The following is a 24495-nucleotide window of genomic DNA, read 5'->3' on the forward strand; positions in this document are numbered from 1 at the left end:
CCCAGAATCCTCTGAGGTCCCCAGACATGGGTTCTCTATTTCAAGAGCTGCTAAGTGGAAAGACGTACTGCAGAATCACACTGAACATATAGTCCTGGGCAAGGCTTCAGGCCTAGTAGGAGGTGTTTGGAGAGATACTCCCGGGCCTGTGCTGCTGCCTAGGGAATGGCCTAGAAGTAGAATGCTAAGACAGACCAGAACTCACCCTAATTCCTCTGCTGCAACTGAGCACGCCCCACAACCCGAAGCCTTTGTTTCTCAGATTAAGTAGCATTCCAAACCCACACATTGTTTAAGTCTAGCTTGCAGCCACAGGCACTGTTTCTTTTGATTTTTATAAAACCCACAGAAATGATCCCCTTCTTAGATGAGGAAAATGAGCCCAGGATAAATGACTTGCTTATTCGTGAGGCCCCAAGATCAGAGTCAAGACTCGTGTCTGATACTCCCTCTACACCAGGCTACTCTCCCAATGTCCTTTGCAACAGACTGTAGGCAGCCATGATGCCTAAACAAGGAAATAAGGCATTCATCTTGACAACATAATTTTGACACATGGTAAACACAGTTGCATCAAGCACACGTTGGACTCAGCAGCCAGCCATATCAGAGAGGTTGACTGTGAGGGAGCATCTAGGCTGCAGGCTTGGCCACCGGACAGGGGAACCCACACTGAAGAGGAGGATTCATTCCAAAGAGTGCATTGTACAGGACTTGCTTCATAAAGAAAAATGCCTGAGTGGCAGCCAGGGTTCCTGGGGTCAGTGCCAGTGGAGGTAGAGGGTCCTCAGCCTGAGATCCAGGACTGTAGGGCGGGGGAAGCAAAGTCATCTTAGGTCTTGTGTTTTGAGAAAGGGGCAAAAGGAAATGTTCCTGGTTCTGGATGATTTAGGTAATAGCTCTCTGCTTTCTCTTTTATCATTTCTATTTCGTTTCTTTACCATTTCCCGTAAAGGCCCCAACTTGACCCTATTACTACTCGAGTCCACTAGCTCCAAGCCCCTTACCTGCTTGTACAATCTCAGTTCTTTGCAAAACCTAAACCCAAGTGTTTGTAGGAACCCGTAGGTGTGTTTCCTGTGTCCCCCACAGTAAGTCCAAAACTACATGCTACTTGCTCTATGTGGATCTCTGCATTCAACAGACACCAAAGTTCCCAGCACCAGTCTCTGGGTAGGAAACTCTCAGTACCTTTGGGTTAGCCTCAGATGAGGACTCCCCAGAGGTTGATTCTGCCTTGTGTAAATACTCTCGTAATCTACACAGATTGCTTTATCCCAAGGCTCCAGCGAGGCTGTGTTAAACTGTGTTCAAGGTTGGATGCTTGTTTAGTTCCCATAAACTCATGCAGGATATTTCTGAGAATTTCTACGAGATTCTATTTATTCTTTCCAGAATTCTCTGTTGTCTGAGACTCTATGAGTCCACTGGATACACTACACAGACCAGGGTTCAAAGATCTACATGGTTCCCAAAACCTCCTCAGCTCTTATGTAAACTAACTGATAAAAAATAGCACAGGGAATTCAGCAGTTAGGAGCACTGACTGTTCTTCCAGAGGGCCCATTTCCTAGCACCTACCTGGCAGCTTAAAACCATCTTCAACTCCAGTTCCAGAGAACCTGACACCCTTCTTCTGGCCTTCATGGGCACAGCACACATGTGGTGCACATGCCTGCAAGAAAAACACTCATGCACAGGAACCAAAAAGTTAAATTAAAAAAATAGAGGGCACAGGCCTGTAATTCAAGCTATTTTGGAGGATGAAACAGGAAGATCACGAATTCAAAGACTGTCTAGACAAGTTAGTGAGACCCTCAAATAAAGGGGGGGTGGGGAGGGCAGAGCCAGGACATGGGGCTCTGTGGTAGTGCACCTACCTAGCATGGGTGAGGCCCTGAGTTCAATGTCCAGACATCATGGCTATCTCTCAGTTAGTTAGTTAGTTAGTTAGTTAGTTAGTTATCTCTCTCTAGTTAGCTTGGCCTAACTAGACATAGGATGTAATCGTGGGTGAGGGTGTGAGCTGGGAAGCCAAGCTGGCTGCAGTCATTAGCTGTGAACCTACCAAACTGCCTCACCTCACCGGGCTTAGGTCATTCACCTGTATGAGGGAGATGGTGACGACAGTGCCTGCCTCCCTGGGAAAACAGCCGCTCCAGTCGTGAAGTTCAATACATGTTAGCTATGAACAGAACCAGCCCCTGCTACAGACAGTTTAAGAGGGCTTGGAAACTGGAAATGGCTTGTCTGGAGTCAAATCAGCTGGCGTCAGCCAAGATAAGGTCATTAGCTAGCAAGAGCTCTTTCATAGAGAGACTGCTTCATGGTAGACGGTTCGTGAAGGCTGGAGTCACCGTCACCGAGGCTGAAACGTTTGCGCTGTGCCGCATCTACACAGCCGCACAGCCACGCCACACCTTTCCCCGTCAGACTGTCCATCCTTTGGTTGCTTAGGATCTGAAGTAATAGACTTCATTCTTGCCTGGTCTCCTGCAAAGCATTTTGTTAGTTGTTAATTTTCTTTAAAGTTCGCTTTTTACCCTGAGTCTACAAAGATAATTTGGTTTAATACAAAACCGAAACAAAATAACTCCCCAGAGCTATTACTCTGAGCTAGTATTTTCACATCCATGTCTTCTGTCGCTTTATCTCTCACTGGAAATGTCATTTCGGGGCTGCCACAGACCCTCCTGGTTTAAATGTCACATATGAGGCGGGGGTGGAATGAGGACAACTCCATTGTTCTTCACCAGCTAACCTTCCAAGACAGGGACGAGGGCCCCCACATAAACCTTCTGGGCTTCCTGAGCACTCACGACCCCAGTTTAGTGCAGGTTACCCCGTCTAGTGTGCATGAGGACGTTTAGCTCTCGTGAGGCAGTGAGTGTTAGATAGGGCAGGATCCCACCTGAAGCTGGCATTCGAATTTAGGTTCTGGTCATTCCAGCACTTGTGCTTATTTTCCTGGGCACACGCGGTCAGGGCCTCCAGACATCGGGGCTTCTACAGTCTGGGGCTTTTGTGTGTCCACACCGACTCCCAGCGTCCGGCTTGGAAGCCACTTGGCAGGCTTGCTGAAATTAAAAGAGTGAGTAACGCGTTACAATTATCTCAAACGGATAATCCTTTGAACAATGTTTTTAGAGTGGACTGAGTAATATTCCACAAAAAAATGGTATTATCATATATTATCATATATTTGGTGCCATGTGCTTATTTAAAAAAAATAGCATAAGAAGAGCTGAAAATATTTTCATGTTGTCTATGCAAAGTGTCATAATAGGAACTTGTTCCTGGGCATGGTTACTTCGAGATTCTCATGGTGGAGAGCTGAAAGCATGTTTCTTGTGTTTGCATTTCTCTAGGCATGGCCCATCGTGGTATGTACTTCACTTTCCGAGTAGTCAAATTTCTGTAATTAGATATGTTACTTAATTTTTAAGAAATTATTAGAATATAATTTTTTTTAAATCTAAATTAACAAGTTGGAATTGGTCAGTTCATAATCCAACCAGTTATAGTAAAACTACACCACATTGTTCTGTTTATTCAAACACAAACGACAGGAAATTTCCTGATCAGGTCAAACTATTGTTTGTTGTGTTGAACTTGGCTGACATAAGCAAACTTGTTCCTAAATTATCATTGCACGTTTTGTTCCCGAGTTCTTTTAATGACTTCTGGTCTCCTTATCATTTCAGAAGTTTGAAAAATTCAAATATTCTGTCACACTTACAAAACCTTTTCAAGTCAGTGAAAAAAATCCATTTTATACTCAATTTAAAGCAAACGTATCTGGTTGGACTGTGTACGATCATTCCCTGTTTGTTTGCAGTGTATGATTATGCATGGCCTTAATTGCAAGCTATCATAATTGATAGCTACAGAAGTGAAAAGAAATACACTTTTACCCGGACCGTAAATTTCACCATTGAGCAAGAATGAAGTAAAATCCCAAAAACATCATTTATCTCAGAGATTATTTTCATCATTTTTTTCCTTTAAAAAGTCAAATTATGCAATAAAGGTTAATTTTATCCTTTGGAAAGAATAAGCAGATCTACTATGCTAAAGAGAAAATGCTTGGTAATTGTTTAAAGCAAAAGAAGAATTATTCAATTAGACAGGAAATTATCTGTTGGATTTTCCCTATGTTTAAAAACAACAATAGTCTTCCAAATTCAGATAAAGCATAATGAAATAACCAAGGCAACTCTCAACAGAGCTGAAGCACATGAAAGGAAAGGCCAAAAGCTCAGGGACTGTTTGAAGCCACAGACGATGCTCAGCACAGCTCAACTGTTGTCCACGTTTATGTATCCAAAAACTAGGGGGGCTGGAGAGGTGGCTTAGCATTGAAGAGGACCGGGTCCCAGCAGCCACGTGGGAGCTAGCAACCAACCCCTAACTCCAGTTGCAGAGAACCTGACTCCCTCATCTGGCCTCCTTGGGCACTGCTCATACATGGAATACAGACACACATGCAGGCAAAGCACCCATACACATAAAATAAAAATAAATATATATATATATATTTTAAGTAGAGAAGAGGCTGTAGACATGAGTGAGTGGTTAGGAGCATGTTCTGCTCTTGCAGAGGGTAGGAGCTGGGATCCGGAACCCGTGATGGGCAGCTCACAGCCAGCTGGAACCCTAGCTCCAGGGGAATCGAATGCCTCTGGCTACCACGGACACTCACACTCACCTGCCCGTTACCATACACAGATACACGTACTTTAAAAATATATCTCTTAAGACAAAGTAGAGGAAAGGCTGGGACTGTAATTAGGGTGGAGCCCTGAGTTCAATCCCCGCCACCGCCAAAAACAAACAAGCAAAGCGCCAAGAGTGAGGAAGGATGCCGGGGAACCCGTGAGCGTGGCCACGTCGGCCCATTTGCAGTCCCTGACACGTGGGCATCGTTGTATTATTACTTAGCAGGAGCCCTGCCCTGGGGGACCACAGGCTGAGTCTTTATCCCGGCAGGTGTGGTCAGGAGAGTTGGTGTGAGAACGAAGCGTCCTCGGGATGCCTCGCTGCGGGCATGCTGCAGGCAGGGCCGGGCTTCTTGACACTCCCTTTGACCTTTGCTCCAAGGCTCTGAAAGCCGAACCGAGCTTACGGCCTCTGTCTCGGTACGCAGTCCACCGAGAGCATGTCTGAATGTGTGGCTCTCTGCTCCCGACCCCCCTTTCCCGGCGGATCTAGCTGTGCTTCAGCACAGACGTCTACAAATGCCCTGCTTCACCGGCACGTGCTGTCCAGGAACCTGAGGAGGTGCCCAGTGCCGCCTCGTTTTTCATGAACCCCGCTTTGAGTTTGCTGTCCTCTGCTAAGGGGCTGGCTCTCCGCCTTCTCGTGAACTTTGAAATAGTTACTTTGACAAGACCTTCCTGCGTGGTATCTGACTCGCAATCTGTAAAGGCGTCCACTGTATACTGCAGGCTGTTCTGGCCGACTGGGTATCTTTATTGCTGGCGGTGGCTGTTTATAGCTGTGATGTCCTTCCAGGTCTTACTAGCTTGAGAGAGTTGAAGCAGACCAAGCCGCCTGACTGTAACTGGGTTTCATAGCCGCAAGGCAGTTTTATGTCCCACAGGAAAACAGGGCAGATCTTTACCTGTCAGAGGCATGCTAATGTATTTGCCATTTTGGGACTTCACTAACATATTTTCTCACGCCCACAAATAAAGCAAGAGGATTCTCTGCCCCTGGGGGGTTTCCTCTTTGGTTTTCCTCTCACTCTCTTCCAACCCATGACCCCACTCTGAATCTCTCACACTGCACATTAAACTAAGGCCCTAATTTTTTATGTAAGTATATCTGAGAAAGGCAGACTAGTTAGAGCTTTGAGTACGCTTACAAAAAAAAAAAAAAAAAAAGAAAGAAAAAGAAAAAAGAAAGAAAGAGGGCATGGTCTCATAATTTTTCACATTATCTAGCATCATTAAGAAATGAGAGCCAGTTTTTATACTTTTAAGCTTCAAACTAGAAAGCAACCACATCTTTTTAACTTTTTTAATTAAATTTTTATACTTCTATATTAATTATGGTTTATTCACTTTGTATCCCAGCTGTAGCCCCCTTCCTCATTCCCTTCCAATCCCATCCTCCCTTCCTCGTCTCCTCCCATACCCCTCTCCAAGTCCACTGATAGAGGAGGTCCTCCTCCCCTTCCATCTGACCCTAGCTTATCAGGTCTCATCAGGACTGGCTGCAACGTCCTCCTCTGTGGCCTGGCAAGGCTGCTCCTCCCTCAGGGGGCGGGGGTAGTCTTTTTAACTATTTTATCTAAATTCTTCAAAATGTTCATAGTTATTTTGGGAGAGTGGATGGAGTTTGAGATAGTCTCAAATAGCCCAGGCTGGCTTCAAACTCACTTGTGATAGTCTAGGATGCCCTGAGGGCCTGAGCATCCTGTCTCTACTCCCATATGCTGGGATTACAGTCATGGTTATGGCTCCTGGATGCTGTTGCTATGAAGACAACAGCAAACCCTTAGCTGGGCCTGGTGGTACAGGCCTATGGTCCCAGTACTTGGGAAGATCTATCAGCAGGTCAATGTCATCTTATCCTGTTAGTTCTAGGTCAACCAGGGCTACAAGAGACTCTGTCTCAAAAACAAAAGAAACAAAAATAAACCCTGTGGTTTTTTAAAAAAATCTTATTCACTCACATAACACAAAAAATTGTTGGAGATGTACCTCAGTGGTAGCCTGCTTACCTAATATGTAAAAGGCATTTTGTTAAATCTACAGCTTCACCAAAACAAACACACACCACACATACACACACACACACATAAAAACACACACTCATATACACATATATACATACACACATACATAACACATACATACATAAACACACACACAACCCTCATAAGACAACTTGAGATACTTGTAGGATTTTTTTATCTCCATAGTGAGAAGCCTCTATGAATTTTTTTTTAAAGCTTATTTAGATTACTTGTCTCTTTGTGAAAATATGCACAGAGTGCCGGCACCACAGAGGCCAGAGGCATCTGATCACCCTGGAGCTAGAGTTATAAGCAGTTGTGAGCTGCCTGACATGTGTTCTCTGCAAGAGCTGTTTCTACAGCACCCTACATTTTTTTTGAGACAGGATAACATTAAAAAATAATATACAGATGCATATATGTGTGTGTGTACTTACCAGTGTTTTCCAGAGAAATACAACTGAGAAAGATAGATTGATAGATAGATAGATAGTTCAAGAAAGAGAGAGAGAGAGAGAGAGAGAGAGAGAGAGAGAGAGAAAACTGTTTTTAATTGGCTCATGTGACTATGGAGTCTAGAAATGTTCAGAACCTGAAAGATTACCTGCAGGCTGGAAACCCAGGTGGAGAAATGCAGTTTCAGCTCAAAGTCATTCTGCTACCTGAATTGCCTCTCCTGGGGGAAACAGGTCTTCTTTTCACAGGCCTGTCACTGTTTGGATGAGACCCACTCACCTTACAGAGGTTGATTTTTTTTTACCCAGGACCCACTGATTTAAATGTCAGTGTCATCTAAAGGTAAAATCCACAGACACCCTGAGAGTGTTAGCTCAAATGTCTGTGCACCACAGCCCCGTCACATCAACACATAAAGTTAACTAGCAGTTCCTATGTCTGTTTTCAAGTTTTCCTCTCCCTTCTTTTGGCCAAGCTGCTGCCATGTTACAAAGATGTACATACATGTGCACATGTTATGAAGACGTTACATACAGAGGGATTAGAGAAGCTAGCTTCCTCTAAATGTCTTTTAACATGAGAAACTCAGCAGAGGGGAGATGGTCTTACTCTCTAGAGAAAGTGCACATTTAGCAAAGTTTACTAAACGGCTTTGTAACATTCCATGTCCTTTTTAAAGATTTGTTCGTTTTTATTGTACACGTATGGGTGTTTTGCCTGCGTGTATGGCTGTGCACCACATGACAGCAATGCCTGCGGATGCCAGGAGACAGCATTTGATCCTCTGGAGAAGGAGTTACCGCTGTTGTGTGGGCGCTGGGAACCAAATCTCTTTCCTCTGCAAGAGCAGCAAGAGCTCTTAAGCAGGTAGCGTCTCTCCAGGCCCTACGCCCATGTTTTTTAAGTGACGGCTTTAATTGTAGCTGAGCTAGCAAGGCTGTTTTTCCCCAGACAGGAGAGATTAACAGTCAGTCTCTCAACGTTGCATCTGGCCCGAAGCAACCATCAAGGGGTTGCTTGTCTGGGGTGTAAACTCTGTGATTTTCCCCCTTTCTTTTTAATTCATTTATGTTGGTAATGCCCAACATGGACACAGGTTCATTTTCAAGAACAAGTAGAGCTTTCAGTTTGACCAATCTTTATTTTGTTTCATTGTTTGTTTTTGTTTTGTTTTGCTTTGTTTTGTTTTGTTTTGTTTTTTTGTTTTCAAAGACTAAGCTTTGGGCTGGAGAGATAGATCAGTGGTATAAGAGTATTTGCTGCTCTTCCAGATGACCCAACTTCAGCTCCAAGTATCTGTGTTATTGGGCTCACAACTGTCTAAAACTCTAGCTCCAGAAAAATCTGAAGTCCTCTTCTGACCTCTGGGTGCACTCAGATGCATACACGCGTGCACACACACATATTCCTCTCTCTAAATAAATAAGTAAATTGATTAATAGATAGTCTTAAAAACAACAGCAACAATAACAACAAAGGACTGTATTCTTCATAGCGCACTAGGGTCAGGACCAAGGTTTTTAAAAGGCAATCCAGAAGAGATATCTCCATCCTGCCCCCAAAGATTACTTACTGAGACAACCAACCTCAAGAATCTGTCAAGAAGTTCCCATGACAGCATTAGAGAAAGCAGAACAGCGGCATGTCTAATGTTGGATGTAGGTCTTGAGGCCCCAGAAGAGGCTTTGCACCTATTAGCCATCCTGAGGGACGCCTCGCCTGGGATACGGTACTCACACACAGTGTGTGTCTTTCCGTAGATGGCGTCATCAACATGAGCATTCCCATCGTACTGCCCGTTTCTGCGGACGACAAAGCGCGGCTCGAAGGCTGCATCAAGTTTGCCTTGATGTATGAAGGCCGGAGGGTGGCTGTCCTACAAGACCCTGAGTTCTACGAGCACAGGAAAGAGGAGCGTTGCTCTCGCGTGTGGGGGACAGCCACTGCAAAGCACCCCCACATCAAAGTAAGTAGGAAACCTTCGGAAGGACGTTTCTTCAAAGGCGTGTGTGTGTGTGTGTGTGTGTGTGTGTGTGGCCAAGTCCCAAGCCGGTAGAAGACCCTGTCTCAAACACCTCTCTGCCAGAGAGCTTTCCATTATCTTCCCATCACCACCTCTCATCTCGCCTCTCATCTAACTGAGACCCCAGGCACACGCCCACCGTGCCTGGCCGTTCCCGTGGGATCTAGGGATCTAGGGGTCAGAACTCAGGCCCTCATACTTGCAAGGTAAGCATTTTATTAACTGACCCATCTGGAAATCCCTTTTTATTTTTTTGTATGCATGCATATGTGGTATGTGCTCATATGTATGTACACGAGCATGCAAGAGCATATGCACGTAAACATGTGTGAGGACGCCAGAGGTTGACTGACATACGGCATTTGTTCTCACCTGATTTTTTTTTTTTTTTTTTTTTTGAGACAGTGTCTCTCACTGAACCTGGAGTTGTAGCCAGCAAACTCCAGGACCTGCCAGTCCCTGCCTCCCATAGTTAACAGGACAAGGATGCGCCTACACACCCAGCTTTTTACATGCCGAGTCCGAACTCAGGTCTTTCTTCATATTTATGCAGTGAGACCTTATTTGCCTGAGCCATCTCCCCAAATTCATGGTTGAGTATAGAAATGTTTTTTGTTTTTTTTTTTTTTCTGAAGCCAGGTATGATGGTAAAGCCTAGAAATCCCAATGCTAGGGAGAAAGAGGCCCAGTCAGAGGTCAAACTCCAATAAATAGCCAGTTTGCTAGTCTGAGGCTAGGTTTGGTTACAGAAGCCTCTGTCCAAAACCAACAGCAACCAAAAACAAAAGTGCACAACGAACCCATGGAATGGACCCAACCAACCCCTGAAAAGAACTCAGAGTTCATGTTCTATGGCCAGTGTGTGTGTGTGTGTGTGTGTGTGTGTGTGAGGGGAGGTGTCAATGACGTCGATCCGTAAACAAAGATCAGGAGACATAGTGGCTAAGTTCTGAGAAGAAAGATAACTACAGTTTCGTCAGTGCCTGTTCGTCGGACTAGGGTGAACTCTCCTCCCTAAAGGCAAATCAGATTCCTCAGCAACTTCTAGCAGCAGCTGGTAGCGAAGTGGGGGTGAGGAGGTATTAAGAAGTCACCGGATATAGCCCATTTCCCAAAAAACTCTGTGGAAATCTATTCTTCAGCCAAGACACAGGCGTCTGGGTGGAAGCGAAGGGAAACAGCCCTCATCTCGTTTGACTTCTTCAGCTTCCCAGCCTGGTTCGCTTTCAAGCTCATGTGTAACACTGTGAGCAGCCACGCACCGTGGCGCTCCCAAGGACCTTGTGCCAGGCAAACTAAACTGTCCTCCATTTCTCTTCTGAAGAAAGATGAGGCCGAGATATACTAAACAACTTTTCCACCCCTATGACCTTGAAGAAAATTACATTTTTCTTCACTTGTGAAATGTTACAAGACAGGAAAGACTGTCTCAAGGTTCAGTTAGTGGCCCTCAGAGTCATCCTAATCTGAACAGAAGAGCTCAGGGAGCAGGGGAAGCAGCTTTTCCATTTCTTGCACACAGCCATAAGCCTTCGAGATAAGCATCTCTTGTCTTCATGCCCGAGCAGGTCAAAGTCATCTGGGACGTTCTCGTCCTGAGTCTGGCAGAAGGTCTTTGAGATAGCTGCTCTGAGAATATTACATTCTGGCCTTCAATTACATTTCTGACCATGTCTTTATGATTGTAATCACACAGGTTTGAGACCTTATCTTTCTTCAGTGGCCCAAAGAATAACGGCCTACCATTATCTCTGCTCAAAGATCTCCCCTCTTTGGGTCTAACATCTTAATACCCATGTGACTTGCACTAAAGACATAAAACTAACCTCAGATAATGATTAGGGGAACTTGAATGGCTATTTATTTTCATCTTGTCTTGTGATGTATGTCAGCAGTTGTAGTTAGAGCTTCTGAGAAGGCAGGATGACTGGTAATGGGACCTGTGGCTCTGGCAGTATGGTCAGTGACTCTAAACTATTCACCATTAGAGGAACTAATGGTAAGAAATGGGTCATAAATAACCAGAAAGCATCCACTCCATATATATTACACTTGGGTTTCCTAAAGGCATACTTCACAAGAACAAAATGAATGAGTTTTATTGAGTAAAGGAACTCTTACTTTTAATACCCTGAAACTCATACTAATACTTTCATACCTTTTTGTTTGTTTTTTGTTTTGTTTTGTTTTTTTAGAACACAAAGGCCCTTTACAGTTTTATTCACAATAGAAACTGTGGCTGTTGTGCTTTCAAATGGCACTGGGAATATTCAGAGAAAATTGTTAGTTAGCAAGGAAATGGCCTGTCTCTGTTCCACAACTCCTTACCTAAGGGTACTCCTGATCGGTCTCATTGTTCTAGGGCTGTGAAGAGACACCATGACCATGGCAAGCCTGATAAGAGAAAGCATTGCAATGGGGCTGGTTTACTGTTTCAGTCCATAGTCCATTGTCGGCATGGTGGGGAGAATAGCAGCATGCAAGCAGACACAGTGCTGGAGAAGCTGAGAGTTCTATATCTAGATCTGCAGGCGAGAGAGAGAGAGAGAGAGAGAGAGGGCCTGGCTTGAACTTTTGAAACAACAAAGCCCAACCCCAGTGACACACTTCTTCCAACAAGGCCACCCTCTTAATCCATGTCAATTAGCACCGCTCCCTAATGACCAAGCAGTCACTATATGAACTTATAGAGATCACCACGTGACCCTTCTACTCACAAAGGCACCATATGGCATAATCTGAGAGTTGTTGTGAGGAGCAGCTAGAATGTGTGGAAGTAACGCTTGGAGGAAACCCATCACCTTTTTATCCATGGCTCTATGTTTTATCAACCAGTAATTATTTCTCATGATTCCCTGGTTAAGTAAAAATGATCACTCTCATTTTAAAGATGTAGAAATCAGAAGAACAAAGTACATCTTCCCAGTGAAAGGCAGGAACCGAGATTTTGCAGCCCTTGTCTCCACATGAAGACCAGATGAACAGCAAGATCAATGGGGTCACTTAAAATTTATACATGTTATACCAGGCGTGATGGTTCACACTTTCAATTCCGGCATCAGGGAGGTTGTAGCACGAGGACCCCAAAGCTAAGGCCATCGTGGGTTATATCATAAGACCCTATCTCAAATAACCCAAACTGCGTCTCCCAGAAGACGTCATTCTGGCTTGATTGGCTTGGGGCCAGGTTGGGTCTTGGGAATTTGAAGTTGCCTATGATTGGCATACAATGTGAAGGTTCATAAAACGGTTGAGAGCTATCTAGATACGTCCTGAAAGTGCTTCAAGTTAATGGTGTCAACCTCTCCCCAGACTCATTCTTCTCATGTTTCCTCCCTGACAGCATGCACTAAGCCCATTAACGAAATGTGCATGCTGTTCCTGCCTTTTCTCCTTCCCTTTCCTCTTCAGTTACCAAGTTCAGCAGCATTTCCTTCCAAGTGTTATGATTTTACACCCTCTGTTTCTTGTTTATGTGCCTTTAATCCATTGTCCCTTCTTCAGCCAAAGAACTGTTCAAACTTTATTTGGGATTCTTTGCAAAGATTTTACCTCTCAGCCCAGAAGCATTAGCACCCATACATTTCTTCTCCAGACATTCCAGAGATGGTCATCACATCATGTTCATTCCTTCCACTCCCACTCCCACTCCCACATTCTCATCTTGTTTCTTCCTTTCCTGAAGTCAGTCCTACCTCCCCTGATTCATATGTATAACTCAATGGGCTTTGGTGTCCTCCCAGATCAATGAGTACTGTCCGTACCTGTAACAGGCACTACTGAGGGTGATGTTGATGAGAGCCAGTGGCTATGGTGGTAGAGCAAGCCTGGTTTTCTCAAGTTCAAAATTGGGGCCCTGACTTTGGTACAATAGCTGTGTGCACCTGGACTCGGCCACTTCCCTTCTGTAACATGGCCTCCCTATCTGCAAGCGAAGATGTTCAGCCCACAAGATCTTCAAGTCCCAATAAGCCTTTGTCAGGCAGCTCGGAAGGGCATGGGGAATTCTAAGCTGTAATGACATGCTGGTTCTTCCTTCCTGGGAGCTGGAAGTTGTAGGGATAGTCAGAGCGCCTTAGACACGCAGCTGCCTTTCCAGAGTTGATCCCCCCACTCCAGAAATACCCAAAGGACTGCTGGATCAAAAGGTTGTAAGTTGTTGTTTTCAGTGATGTGCCTGTATTCTTGAGGGGGGAGGGTGCATGAGCGTATGGACATCAGAGAAGAACTTCTTGGAGTTGTGTCTCTCTCCCTACAAAGTGGGTCCCGGGTATCAAACTCACACCATCATACTTGAATCTACACCTTTAAACACATAGCTGTCTCGCCAGCTCTGCCACTTTAATTGTGAGTTATTTTACTTATGATTGGTCTGGAGGAGTTTTCTGTTCTTTTGAGATATGATTTCACTTTGTAGTCCTGGCTGTCCTCAAGCTCCAGTCCCCTGCCTTGGCCCCCTGAGTGCTGGTGTTCTAGGCAGGGACCACCACACCCAGGTTGTAGGAACGGCCCTGATGATGTGATGATTTGGAATAGTCATTCCATGAACAGATTCGCTTTTCACCCCATGGTGTTTTAGTTCCAAGAAAGTTTTCAGTTTGGGGTAGTTCCCGCTTTCTGTTTTTGCTTCTGTAGTCTGTGCTTTTGGTACAATGTTCAAGAAATCACTGCTAACCACGATATCATGAAGCCTTGTTCCCTTTATTTTCTTAAGCATTTTATAATTTCAATCTTTTATACATGGGATATGGGTTCGTTTCTTCCTTTTGCATGTGAGTGTCTAGTTACCTCAACGTATTTGCTCAACAGGTTGTCCCTTTCCCCAGAGAGTGCTCTTGGTATCCTGGCCAGGGATCCTTTGAGAAAATGGAGTTTTAGCTGAGTCTGTTTTTCATTATACACACTGATTTTGCTACACTTCGCTGCTCGATGGATTTTCTTTTTTCATATAAAAGAATATATCATTTATTATAATTTTCATATAAAATAAATATATAATTATTTTTAAAAATATTTATTTATTATTTATACAGTATTCTGCTTGCATGTGTGCCTTCATGCCAGAAGGGGGAAACACTATAGATGGTTGTGAGCCACCATGTGGTTGCTGGGAATTGAACTCAGGACCTTTGGAAGAGCAGCCAGTGTTCTTAACTTCTCAGCCATCTCTCCAGCCCCCTAATTATTTTTTCATTGTTTTATTTAATCACTTTACAGCCTGATTGTAGCCCCTCCCTCCTCTCCTCCCAGTCCTATCCTCACATCCCCTTCCTCTTCTCCTCAAAGAAGGGTAGGCCACCCATGGGTACTAACCCACCCTGGCACATCAAGTCACAGCAGGACTGGGTACACCCTCTCCCACTGAGGCTAGACAAGACGGCCCAGCTAGGGGAAGGGGATCCAAAGGCAGGCAACAGAGTCAGAAACAGCCCCCTTTCCAATTGTTTGGGTACCCTCATGATGACTAAGCTACACATCTGCTACCTATGTGTAGGGGGTCCAGGTCCAGCCCCTGCTTGCTCTCTGGTTGGTCCTTAAGTTTCTGTGAGCCCCCATAGGCCCAGGTTAGTTGACTCTGAAGGTCTCCTTGTGGTGTCCCTGACCTCTCCTGCTCCCTCAGTCCTTCAACTCTCCATAACATTCATGAGCTTGGCTTATTGTTTGGCTGTGGGTCTCTGCATCTGTTTCCATTAGCTGCTGGATGAAGCCTCTCAGAAGACAGTTATGCTAGGCTCCTGTCTGCAAGCATAGGAGAGTTGCATTCATAGTGTCAGGGTTTGGCTTTCTCCCATGGGGTGGATTCTTTTATTTCTAAAGTGGGCATAAATGAAGGAAGCTGCATCTGTGGGTAATTTCCATGGAAATTGTGCTAAACAATAATTACTTGGTAGGAAGAAAAAAACAAAACAAAACAAAACAAACACAACCTTTCCTCTATGGCTTCGATTTTGACATTCTATTGAGAACAACCAAGAATAAAAATATTGGACTGTAATAGGAATGTGCCAGCAAAAAATTTCAAAGTATGGTTCACTGAACTCTATCAGTAAGCATGACCTAGCCAGAGAACCATGTAACAGTGTTAGCCTTTTTCCTGTATTGCCATTGGCATGGCTGGTAAAAGCAATAGTGGGTAAATTGCTGGCGCCTCATCGGATTATGACAATTACTAAAAAACCACCAGTTTCACTGAAGGACATTCTTTATGATGCTGTAAAAATGACCTTTGAGTCCATATTGGGTTTTTTTTCTTGTAACTTATTCCAAAACAAAGCAGTATAAAAAATACTTCTGCTACATACACCGAGACTTGATGACTGCGTAAGGAAACGTTCTTGGCTAGTTATTTGAGCTTTGGGAAAAGCAGCTATCCATCCCCTCACCCCCTTTTTAAATATCACTGAAACCCTGGTGTCATGAATGTGGCGCTACAAATGCATGTCTTCAGACATGAACACTTGGCAAGTATTTGGGGTTGTTTTGTTTTGTTTAAAATGAACAAAACCATGTTACTTCAAGAAAAAGAAGAAAGAGTACTTATCAGTTGTCAACGATTAACCTTGAGGTTTCAAACAAAAACATTTTATTCATCACTATGAGTGCGGCAGCAAGTTCATACTTAGATTTTCTTCTAGGACTAGCAGTGACGCTTACCAGTGTGTGTGTCAATTAAAATTATAAAATATGTCAGCCTTTGAAGGCTGACAAACTCAGCGAACCAACAGCTTCTCGTTGACAATCACATTATAGTAAAATAATAATAAATTTATATCTTATATATAAATTATATATTTATGTATTATGTAATTATTATGCATAAGAATAATAATTATTATTAGGTAAAAGATTCATTCAAAAAACAATGGAGTTTTAGTAACAGAGAGTATGAAAAGTACATAAAGTTTCAGATTCCACAGTGCAATTTAAGAAACTAACCTTGGAAGGAAATGGCTAACTAACCTGGAGAGATGGCTCAGTGGGTGAAGTAATTGCTATTTGAACAACAAGACCTGATTTTGATCCATCTTCAGTATTCATATCGTAGAGCCAGACGCAGCAACAGCTGCCTGTAATTCCAGCATGAGGCAAGTAGAGACAGGAACCTCTCTGGGCTTGGATTAGAAGGAGTAGCTATGAAAATGTAGCTGTCTTCTGTTAAGCCATACTTAAGCAGAATTGCAAATGGTAAAAGTAATGTCAGCCTTTCTATTTGGGGGGAAGGGGACGGAGGAGTGTTTAGTTTTAACAGGCAATAGACTCATTACTACTTCTACCTGAAGTTTCTCAGCTTTCATTTCTAACCCGGAAACTGACGCTATAATCCGTATAAACAGAAACTTTGGGGGGATGCTCCTCAATATGTGTGTTATGTGATTGTGCTGCTAGGACTCAGCCGTGCTCCTGCTCTGCTACCTACCTCCCCAGAAAGTTCTGAGAAGATCACAAGGAAGTTAAGAGATAAAAAATTTGACTGATACTGTTAGAAACGATGCAGTGCAGTAACTCATAAACAGGAAGGCTGGAGAAGGCTCAGGCAGCCCAGAGGTTGCTGTACATGCATGCAGACCTGAACTTAACCCCCTCAGAACCCATGTAACATACCCAAGTGCAGTGTGGCCAAGGAGGTTAATTCCACTGCTGGGGAGGGAAACACAGGCAGATCCTGGGGCCTCAGTGGCCAGGCAGTCTAGCCAAATTTGCAAGCTACATGTGCAGTGAGAAATCCTGCCTCAAAAAATAAAGAGCTATTGATAAAGTCCCCCAACTCTACCCTCTCATCTCCACATGTATGTACACATAGGTACACACATACTTCAAGTAAAATGAAATCTGTCTAGTGAGTATTAACTTTAGTGATGTTTCCTTCTAGATGGTGATGGAAAGCGGGGATTGGCTCGTTGGTGGAGACCTACAGGTGCTGGAGAGAATAAGGTGGGATGATGGACTGGACCAATACCGCCTGACGCCACTAGAGCTCAAACAGAAGTGTAAAGACATGAATGCTGGTATGTAATCTGGTTCTAGTGCAATACTGACAGCAATACTCTTTAGTACTCTAGCCAGAAATTAAAGTGTACCACGAATCAGTTGGGTTTGTTGTTGTTGTTGTTGTTGTTTTGTCTTTTTAAATATAGGGGCTGGCATTGAATTTATTTTACAGCCAATGGTAACTTTGAACTCTTTGATCCTAATCCTGCCCCGAAATGTTGAGATTACAGGCATGTACCACCAGGCCTGGCTGAATCAGCATTTAAAAGCGGGGGTGGGAGTTGGGGGAGAAGAGGAGAGGGAGGTTGAAGCCAGCCAGGCCTTCCCACCTCAAAGCGCAGAGGTAGAAGCCTGCCAGAGGCCATGTGGATGTCCGTGGTCTGGGCTGCAGCCTGGCCATGTTAATATCTGTAGACTGTACAGCTGCCAGGGGCCATAATGTGATGTGAGCAGCCTGCACTGCCACCTGAGGCCACGATGATGGCCAGGTTGGTGCTGCCACCTAGGACCATGTCAGGGCCTGCTGAGGCCAGTGTCTGTGTTGATGTCTGTGGCCTGTGTTGCCACTAAAGGCTATGGAGATGCCAGTGGTCTGTAATGCACCCTAAAGCCATATTGATGAGTAGTCTGTGCTGCCATCTGAGGTCATGGTGATGTCTGTGGTTCTGGATGCCCCCAAGGGCCTTGTCTGGGTCTGTGTTCAGGGTCTGTGGTTGCTAGAAATCATGTGTAAGTCCACGATTGATGCTCAGATGACTATAAAGAGCAAGGAAGCTGCTTTTGCAGTGATATGGGTGATTGCAGATGCACAGTTGACTCGGTTTTATTTAAGGGCGAGACACTAAGAGTTTGACCATGCTCCACTGAGTATATAGATAACAGAAATTGAACTTTTTTTAAAGAAATTTTTGGGGCAGGGGGAGAGGTCAGAAAGGTGAGAGGGTAGACATGAAGGATGGGGAAATGAGTGTGATTGGGGTGCATGATGTGAAATTCCTAAAGAATCAATAAAATATGATGTTGAAAAGAGAGAGGTATGTTACTTCTAATGAGGTGAGTGTGGAGGGGGTTGCCAGGTATGTGTGGATCAGATCTGAGGGGTCAGATCCCCTGGAGCTGGAATTGTGGGAAGTTTGTGAGCTGTCTGATTGTGGGTGCTGGGAATCAAACTTGGGTTCCCTGAAAGAGTAATGCATATTCTTAAACATGGAGCCATCTCTCCAACCCAGCATTTTTTAAGTGATGACATCTATTGGTCTGTATATACCACAATCGCCCTACATTTGCATACTAGAACACTATGCAGCTGTTTAAAATATGCAGGTGTAGAATAATTTCTGAAGTGGATCCATTAAGTACAGAAGCAAATTTCAGAAGAACGATACAGACACACGTTAGAAAACAAGAAAGTTGAAACAAGCAAACAAACAAACCTACTTCTGTCTACAGAAGCACAAAGGATTCTGGGAGCACTGGACTGCTGGTGCTACCTCCTGGAGGTGGTGGAACAAGAAAGGAAACCTTTTCATTTTTCATTCTGTACATTTTGAGAGAGTGGTAATGGTAGGAAGTCATGATTTTCATTTTCCATTTTGGGCTTTTATATATTTCCTACATTTTCTGCAATGTGTGTGTGTGTGTGTGTGTGTGTGTGTGTATGTATATCTATATTAATTACACTTTAGAACTAGAAAAAATACAAACGTCACAAGTTCATGCTTAAGTGCAAGTGTTTTTAAGATTTAAGTAGAGGTTCAGTTGGTTTTCACCTGTAGACTGTGGTCCCTGTGCACATCTCTGTGTGCTCTACCTCATGCTCTCATGAAGGTGCGCCTGCAACAGGTACAACACCCGTGAGTGCTGCAGCCCGGGGTTTCAGTAAGGGTGTAGACAGCACCTGTTTTAATGACTCATGCTTTCTTCTGTGCGGTTTCCTGCCTCTGCATTCCATCCTGTCCAAGCACCTGGGCCCTGCTGCTGATGTTGGATTCACATCCCTAACAGCCAGGCACATTCTCCCACTGTCAAAAGCCGGAGGACTGAACGAGGGAACTGAATAATCTACTACTTCACCTTTCCCCATCCGTTCTTATGGACAAGCAACACTGCTTACTTTGAATCCTGGCTCTTCTTTCCTAGATGCTGTGTTTGCATTCCAGTTGCGCAACCCTGTCCACAATGGTCATGCTCTGCTGATGCAGGATACCCGCCGCAGGCTCCTGGAGAGGGGCTACAAGCACCCAGTTCTCCTGCTACACCCTCTGGGGGGCTGGACCAAGGACGACGATGTGCCTCTGGACTGGAGGATGAAGCAGCATGCAGCTGTCCTGGAGGAAGGGGTCCTGGATCCCAAGTCAACTATTGTTGCCATCTTTCCGTCTCCTATGTTATATGCTGGCCCCACAGAGGTGAGCAATTCCCTGAGCTCAGCCAAGGACTAAGAATGCCAGCTAAAGCTTTATTTGGAAGAGTAAAATAAGTTTTGGGATTCATTCTTAATGAGCCAATTCTACTTTTCCCACCCCAGCTAAACTTTAACCATTTTGTATTTGTAAAGATGCTGGAAGCATCAAGTCCAATATAAACACATTGTTTGGAGAATATGGAGGTCGGCATGTGATTGAAGTAGGTAGCCAGCACAACTCACCTGAGTCATGGGGCAAGTAGTATCTGTGTTACCTTTGTTACTGATAAAACATGACCTGAGTTTCTGTGGGCTTATGGTTCCAAGGTGATGAGTCTATCATAGCAGGGAAGCATGGCAGCTGGTGGCAGGCTTGAGCTCAGGAGCAGGAAGCTGAGAGCTTACAACCTTTACCACAAGCATGAATTGAAGCAGACAGCAAACTGAAGTAGATGAAGCTTTTCAAACTCGAAGTCCATCCTAGTGGCATTTTCCACCAGCAAGGCCATACCACCTAAAGCTCCCTGAAGGGTAGGACTAACTCAAGACCAACTGTTCAAATGCCTGAGACTAAGGGGGGAACTTTCTCATTCAGACCACCATACTAAGCTAACAATTTATTAGTGCCAATTGTTCTATGTGATTCACTATGACCCAGGAATTTTTAGAAGGGAGAAAGATCTTTAAAAGACAGCATTGTCATAATATCACAGTGACCCTATTTGAGATTCTTGGTCCCTCAGCACTGGCCATGCAGTGAACTTGGAGTTTGCAGAAGTACGATTGAAAGGATCTTAACTAACTCTTCCAAACAGCCTTAACTGAGTTTAAGAAACTCTCTTCAGTTACATCAGAGTTCCACACCTTTCTACAGCTCTCCTTCCATCCTATGGGTTTTTTTTTTTTTTTTTTTTTTTGGTTGTTGTTGTTTTTTGTTTTGTCCTGAGCTTTAAAGATAGCAAGTCTTATGCTGAACTGGAATCAATACTTATATATGAAAGGCAACTAGTTCATTACTGGCAATCCGATGATGACTTAGAATCTGTAACATCGCTTAAAATTTGATTTGCCCCAAAGCTAAAATGTGTAATTTGCACAATCCTTTGTAATAGTATTTCTGATTTCTTGCTTCACTGAGATCCCTATAGCTCATGACTTTAGAGCTCCTGTCCAATACAACCCACCTTGAAAAGTGCTCAGGGCTCAGCACTCACGGACTTCCTTGCTACTTTTAGTTGACCTGCCTCTCGCAATCATCTTGAAAACAGGAATCAGCACAGAGAGGAACCTGTGGACTTGGCCCACGACCATCATGTCCCCTATGTGGTTTTTTTCCAGGTCCAGTGGCACTGCAGGTGCCGGATGATTGCAGGGGCCAATTTCTACATTGTGGGCAGGGATCCTGCTGGAATGCCCCACCCTGAGACAAAGAAAGACCTGTATGAACCTACCCATGGGGGCAAGGTCTTGAGTATGGCCCCTGGCCTCACCTCTGTGGAAATCATTCCATTCCGAGTGGCTGCCTACAATAAAACCAAAAAGGCCATGGACTTTTATGATCCAGCAAGGTAGGTCTAGAGGAAATTTTCATTGGCACAATTGGCATGAGGAGGCAAAACTTTGACCCTCTGGGAAAATCCCCAGTTTACATGCTCCCAATTGGAAAGACACTCCCTTAGGAGTTAAGAGCTGCTCTTGCACAGGCTGTGTCACCTGACATCATAGCAGTCTTCTGCTTGTGGCTGTTGGTCCACAAATATCTCTTTGGGTATAGCTTACTAGTAGAATAATTGCCCAGCACGTGAACAGCTCTGGGTTTGATCTCCAGCACCCCCACAAAAAGCTCTTTCGAGCTGGGCATACTGGCACATGCCTATAGTCACAGCACACAGGAGGTGGGAGAAGGGCTATATGAAACTCCAAAATAGCAACAAAATTGTCCCTCTCCACATATATACCTTATGTACACACTGTGAGCACCTAGCAAATTAGGTGAACGGACATAAGGGAAAAGGTTGTCAGTGAGCATTTATGGTACATTCATGCCCCATACTAAGTTCACGCAAGGTAATCTCTGGCCTCAAGATACGAAAAAGGCAAATGAAACACTGCATAGACATGTCTTTATTCCTCTTTTGTAAGATTACGAACAGAAGAATGAGAGAACTATTTTAAAGCATGCGGCTGTGTTTGGGTGGGGGGACTCTAAACACCAGCAATCTAACTCCAGGGATCTTTGCTCCTTCCCTGCTCTGAGCTCTCTGTTGCTGTACTGACAGGCATGCCGAGTTTGACTTCATCTCAGGAACTCGTATGAGGAAGCTTGCCCGGGAAGGAGAAGATCCCCCAGATGGCTTCATGGCCCCCAAAGCATGGAAGGTGTTGACAGATTATTACAGGTCTCTGGAGAAGATGAACTAGGTGTCCCTGGTTCTGGCTTCTTTCTCAAGTGCTCTTTGACTGACGATTTTTTTTTTCTATCTTTGTGATTAGATGCTCTATATCCAATTGCTCCTTGATGACTTTTCGAAGTTAGTATTTTACAACGAGGTAAAAAGTTGTGCCTATAATTTAAAGGCAACTTCGTTACATTTATTGAAGTCACACTGGAAACTAAGTCTTAGGCTTATACTGTTAAACATTCCAGAGTGAAAACACTTGTATTTTACTTCATCTCAGCAGATGTCCAGACTTTTTAGAAATGTGACTATGCCTAATTGACTTGCCCAACACAGAATGATACTAACCAGCTTCATGTTGCCAACCTGGAATCCCAGAAGCAATACGCCCCGTGAACAGCTTACCTCACGACTACACACGGCCTCACTGTCCAGTGTGTGAACTGAAGATGCAACTGGAAGAAACGTGTGTGAAGACGTGAATGAAATCTGAAAGAGCTATGTAGTTCACTTCTGCAGTGAAAATGACATAGTCCAATACAAAGAGACGTTCTATGAATAGTAACTCTTAGTTCAACAGCACTCTTCCATAGTGTGCTTTAGTGAAGAATTTTCCCTGATGATTTAGGAATCGTCGGGGTGTACTGTAGAAGACTTCTTTCCCTACTCTGCTGTGGTTGTAGTTACCTTAAGGAGGCACCTATTTGATTGCTGTAACCAAAGCAAACCCACATATTAAATTAGTGAGAAGCTAAAACTGTTGGTATCTGAAGATAAAATGCAAACTTTATCCTAGTGAACAGATGATATGTACATAAGCTTTGGGGGTGCTGAGCACTGTAACACACAAAATTGGCATTAGCCAATACTGCTCACACCGAAAGACTGCCCAGGCCGCCACACTCCTAAGCGGGGTCCCTGTCTACCTTAGACAGCACAAGAGCAGGTTCTGATTCCTTGAAGCTACTCAACAAAGCTCTCCTTGAGGATGCTAAAAAGCAACCTTCTTGGAGACTGAGGGCTCAGGGTATCCCAAACTCTCAATGTTACAAGTTTCCAGACTGTGCCTGTCGAGAGACATCCTTTGATGGTTTTATTGCCAAGGAATACATAAATAAAAAGCATCATTTACATACAGGTTTCCCTGGAAGAGACCCCAGACTGAAAAGAGAAATTCACTTTTTTCATACTGCTACTTTTTAAAGTTAATAAAAGCTCTTCTGAGAATAAGTTATGTACCATGACCACAGCAAAGTGAGTCTTCAACTGTGTTGTGCCTGTGCTCCCTTCTGTCAGAGCCACTCACTGCTGCCTCTAAGACGACACAGTCACTGACACGACAGAACTGTAGTGCCTTAACAAGCGAATTGTGACTTTGAAGACAGTAAGCTGCCTTTCTGCTGCAGTGCTACAGTTAGTGTAACTGTTCTGCTGTCCAACTGGTATCTGCTCTTCAATAAACCTCTGGAAGACCAAGCTAGTCCTTTTGTCTTGTAATGCTGAGTATTGGCTGGCATCAATGGCTGCTTGAGGGTGTCAGAACACTGTGTAATCGGAGAGCAGTAACAATTCTCTAGGGCTTTAAGAGGCTATTTGCCCTTATTCATGTCATTCTCTAGCTTGAACTTCAGATGTAAATGACTCCTGGTCTTAGCTGAGCACTTGCTTTTCAGAGGTGGCTTATCACCCTCTGCCCAGCATTTCATGGCAAGACAATCTAGAGTGATGAAGCCAAAGCCCTTGTTCTTATAGGAACAGCCTCCCCCAGCTTCACCAACAAGCTTAAATCACTGTCTGCATTCCCCCCTCCGCAGCCTCCACTGTGTTCCCTTAGCAGTGGTGTGTGCCTACGGCAGTGCACCTCCTCTGCTCTCACCTCAATGGCCCTCAGGCTACAGCCGGTGCCTCTTCCAGAGCATCTGGTTGACTTCTAATGGCGTGATGCAACTTTTTCCTACTGATCTTCACAAATACTAACAGAGGAATAGCCAACTCACAGCTATCCCTCGGTGCTACAGATGTGGCTCGGTAGGTGGACTGCTTGCCTAGCATACATGAAAGGCCTGGATTCGATTGCCAGCCCTGTGTAACTAGGCACAGAAGCATGTGTTAATTCCAGCATTTGGGTGGTAGAAGCAGAAAGATCAGAAGTTCAATGTTTCCTAGGCTACACGGTTAGATCTAGTCTCAAAAAATAAAAGAGTGAATGAATGAATGGTGCCATTTGTGGCTCCTCTTTGTTTTCTCCCCAGATTTACCTGGTGGCTCTTATCATCAATTAGCAGGGCAAAGTAGGCCAAGAAATGTATGCAATGAAGTGTAAAGAGCTACCAAGAGGCCATGACAACTCTTCAGAATTGTGAACAAATCTTGGAAAGGCGTACATAAATCATTTTGTAAGACCTTACATCAATATATATCAGCCACAGAAGGCACCTGAAAGACTCTACCTAGCAGTGTATCAAAGCAGATGCTGAGATCC

At 44.2% G+C, this 24495-nt stretch overlaps 1 protein-coding gene across 2 annotated transcripts in view; it reads left to right on the forward strand.

Annotated features, from left to right (window-relative positions):
- The window catches only part of Papss2 (3'-phosphoadenosine 5'-phosphosulfate synthase 2), a 66223-nt gene extending 42734 nt beyond the window's left edge, over positions 1-23489 (forward strand). Inside the window, exons 8-13 of one of the 2 annotated variants that reach the window (XM_021659833.2) lie at positions 3369-3383; positions 8959-9164; positions 17092-17227; positions 19350-19618; positions 20953-21182; positions 21894-23489. In XM_021659833.2, the coding sequence (XP_021515508.1) occupies positions 3369-3383; positions 8959-9164; positions 17092-17227; positions 19350-19618; positions 20953-21182; positions 21894-22035 (998 nt within the window). In that variant the 3' untranslated portion in view covers positions 22036-23489. The remainder of the gene's footprint in view (positions 1-3368; positions 3384-8958; positions 9165-17091; positions 17228-19349; positions 19619-20952; positions 21183-21893) is intronic. The other variant, XM_021659834.2, reaches the window with a different exon arrangement.
- The last annotated feature ends 1006 nt before the right edge of the window (positions 23490-24495 follow it).

This window comes from Meriones unguiculatus, chromosome 1, assembly GCF_030254825.1.
Source record: "Meriones unguiculatus strain TT.TT164.6M chromosome 1, Bangor_MerUng_6.1, whole genome shotgun sequence".
Taxonomy (NCBI): domain Eukaryota; kingdom Metazoa; phylum Chordata; class Mammalia; order Rodentia; family Muridae; genus Meriones; species Meriones unguiculatus.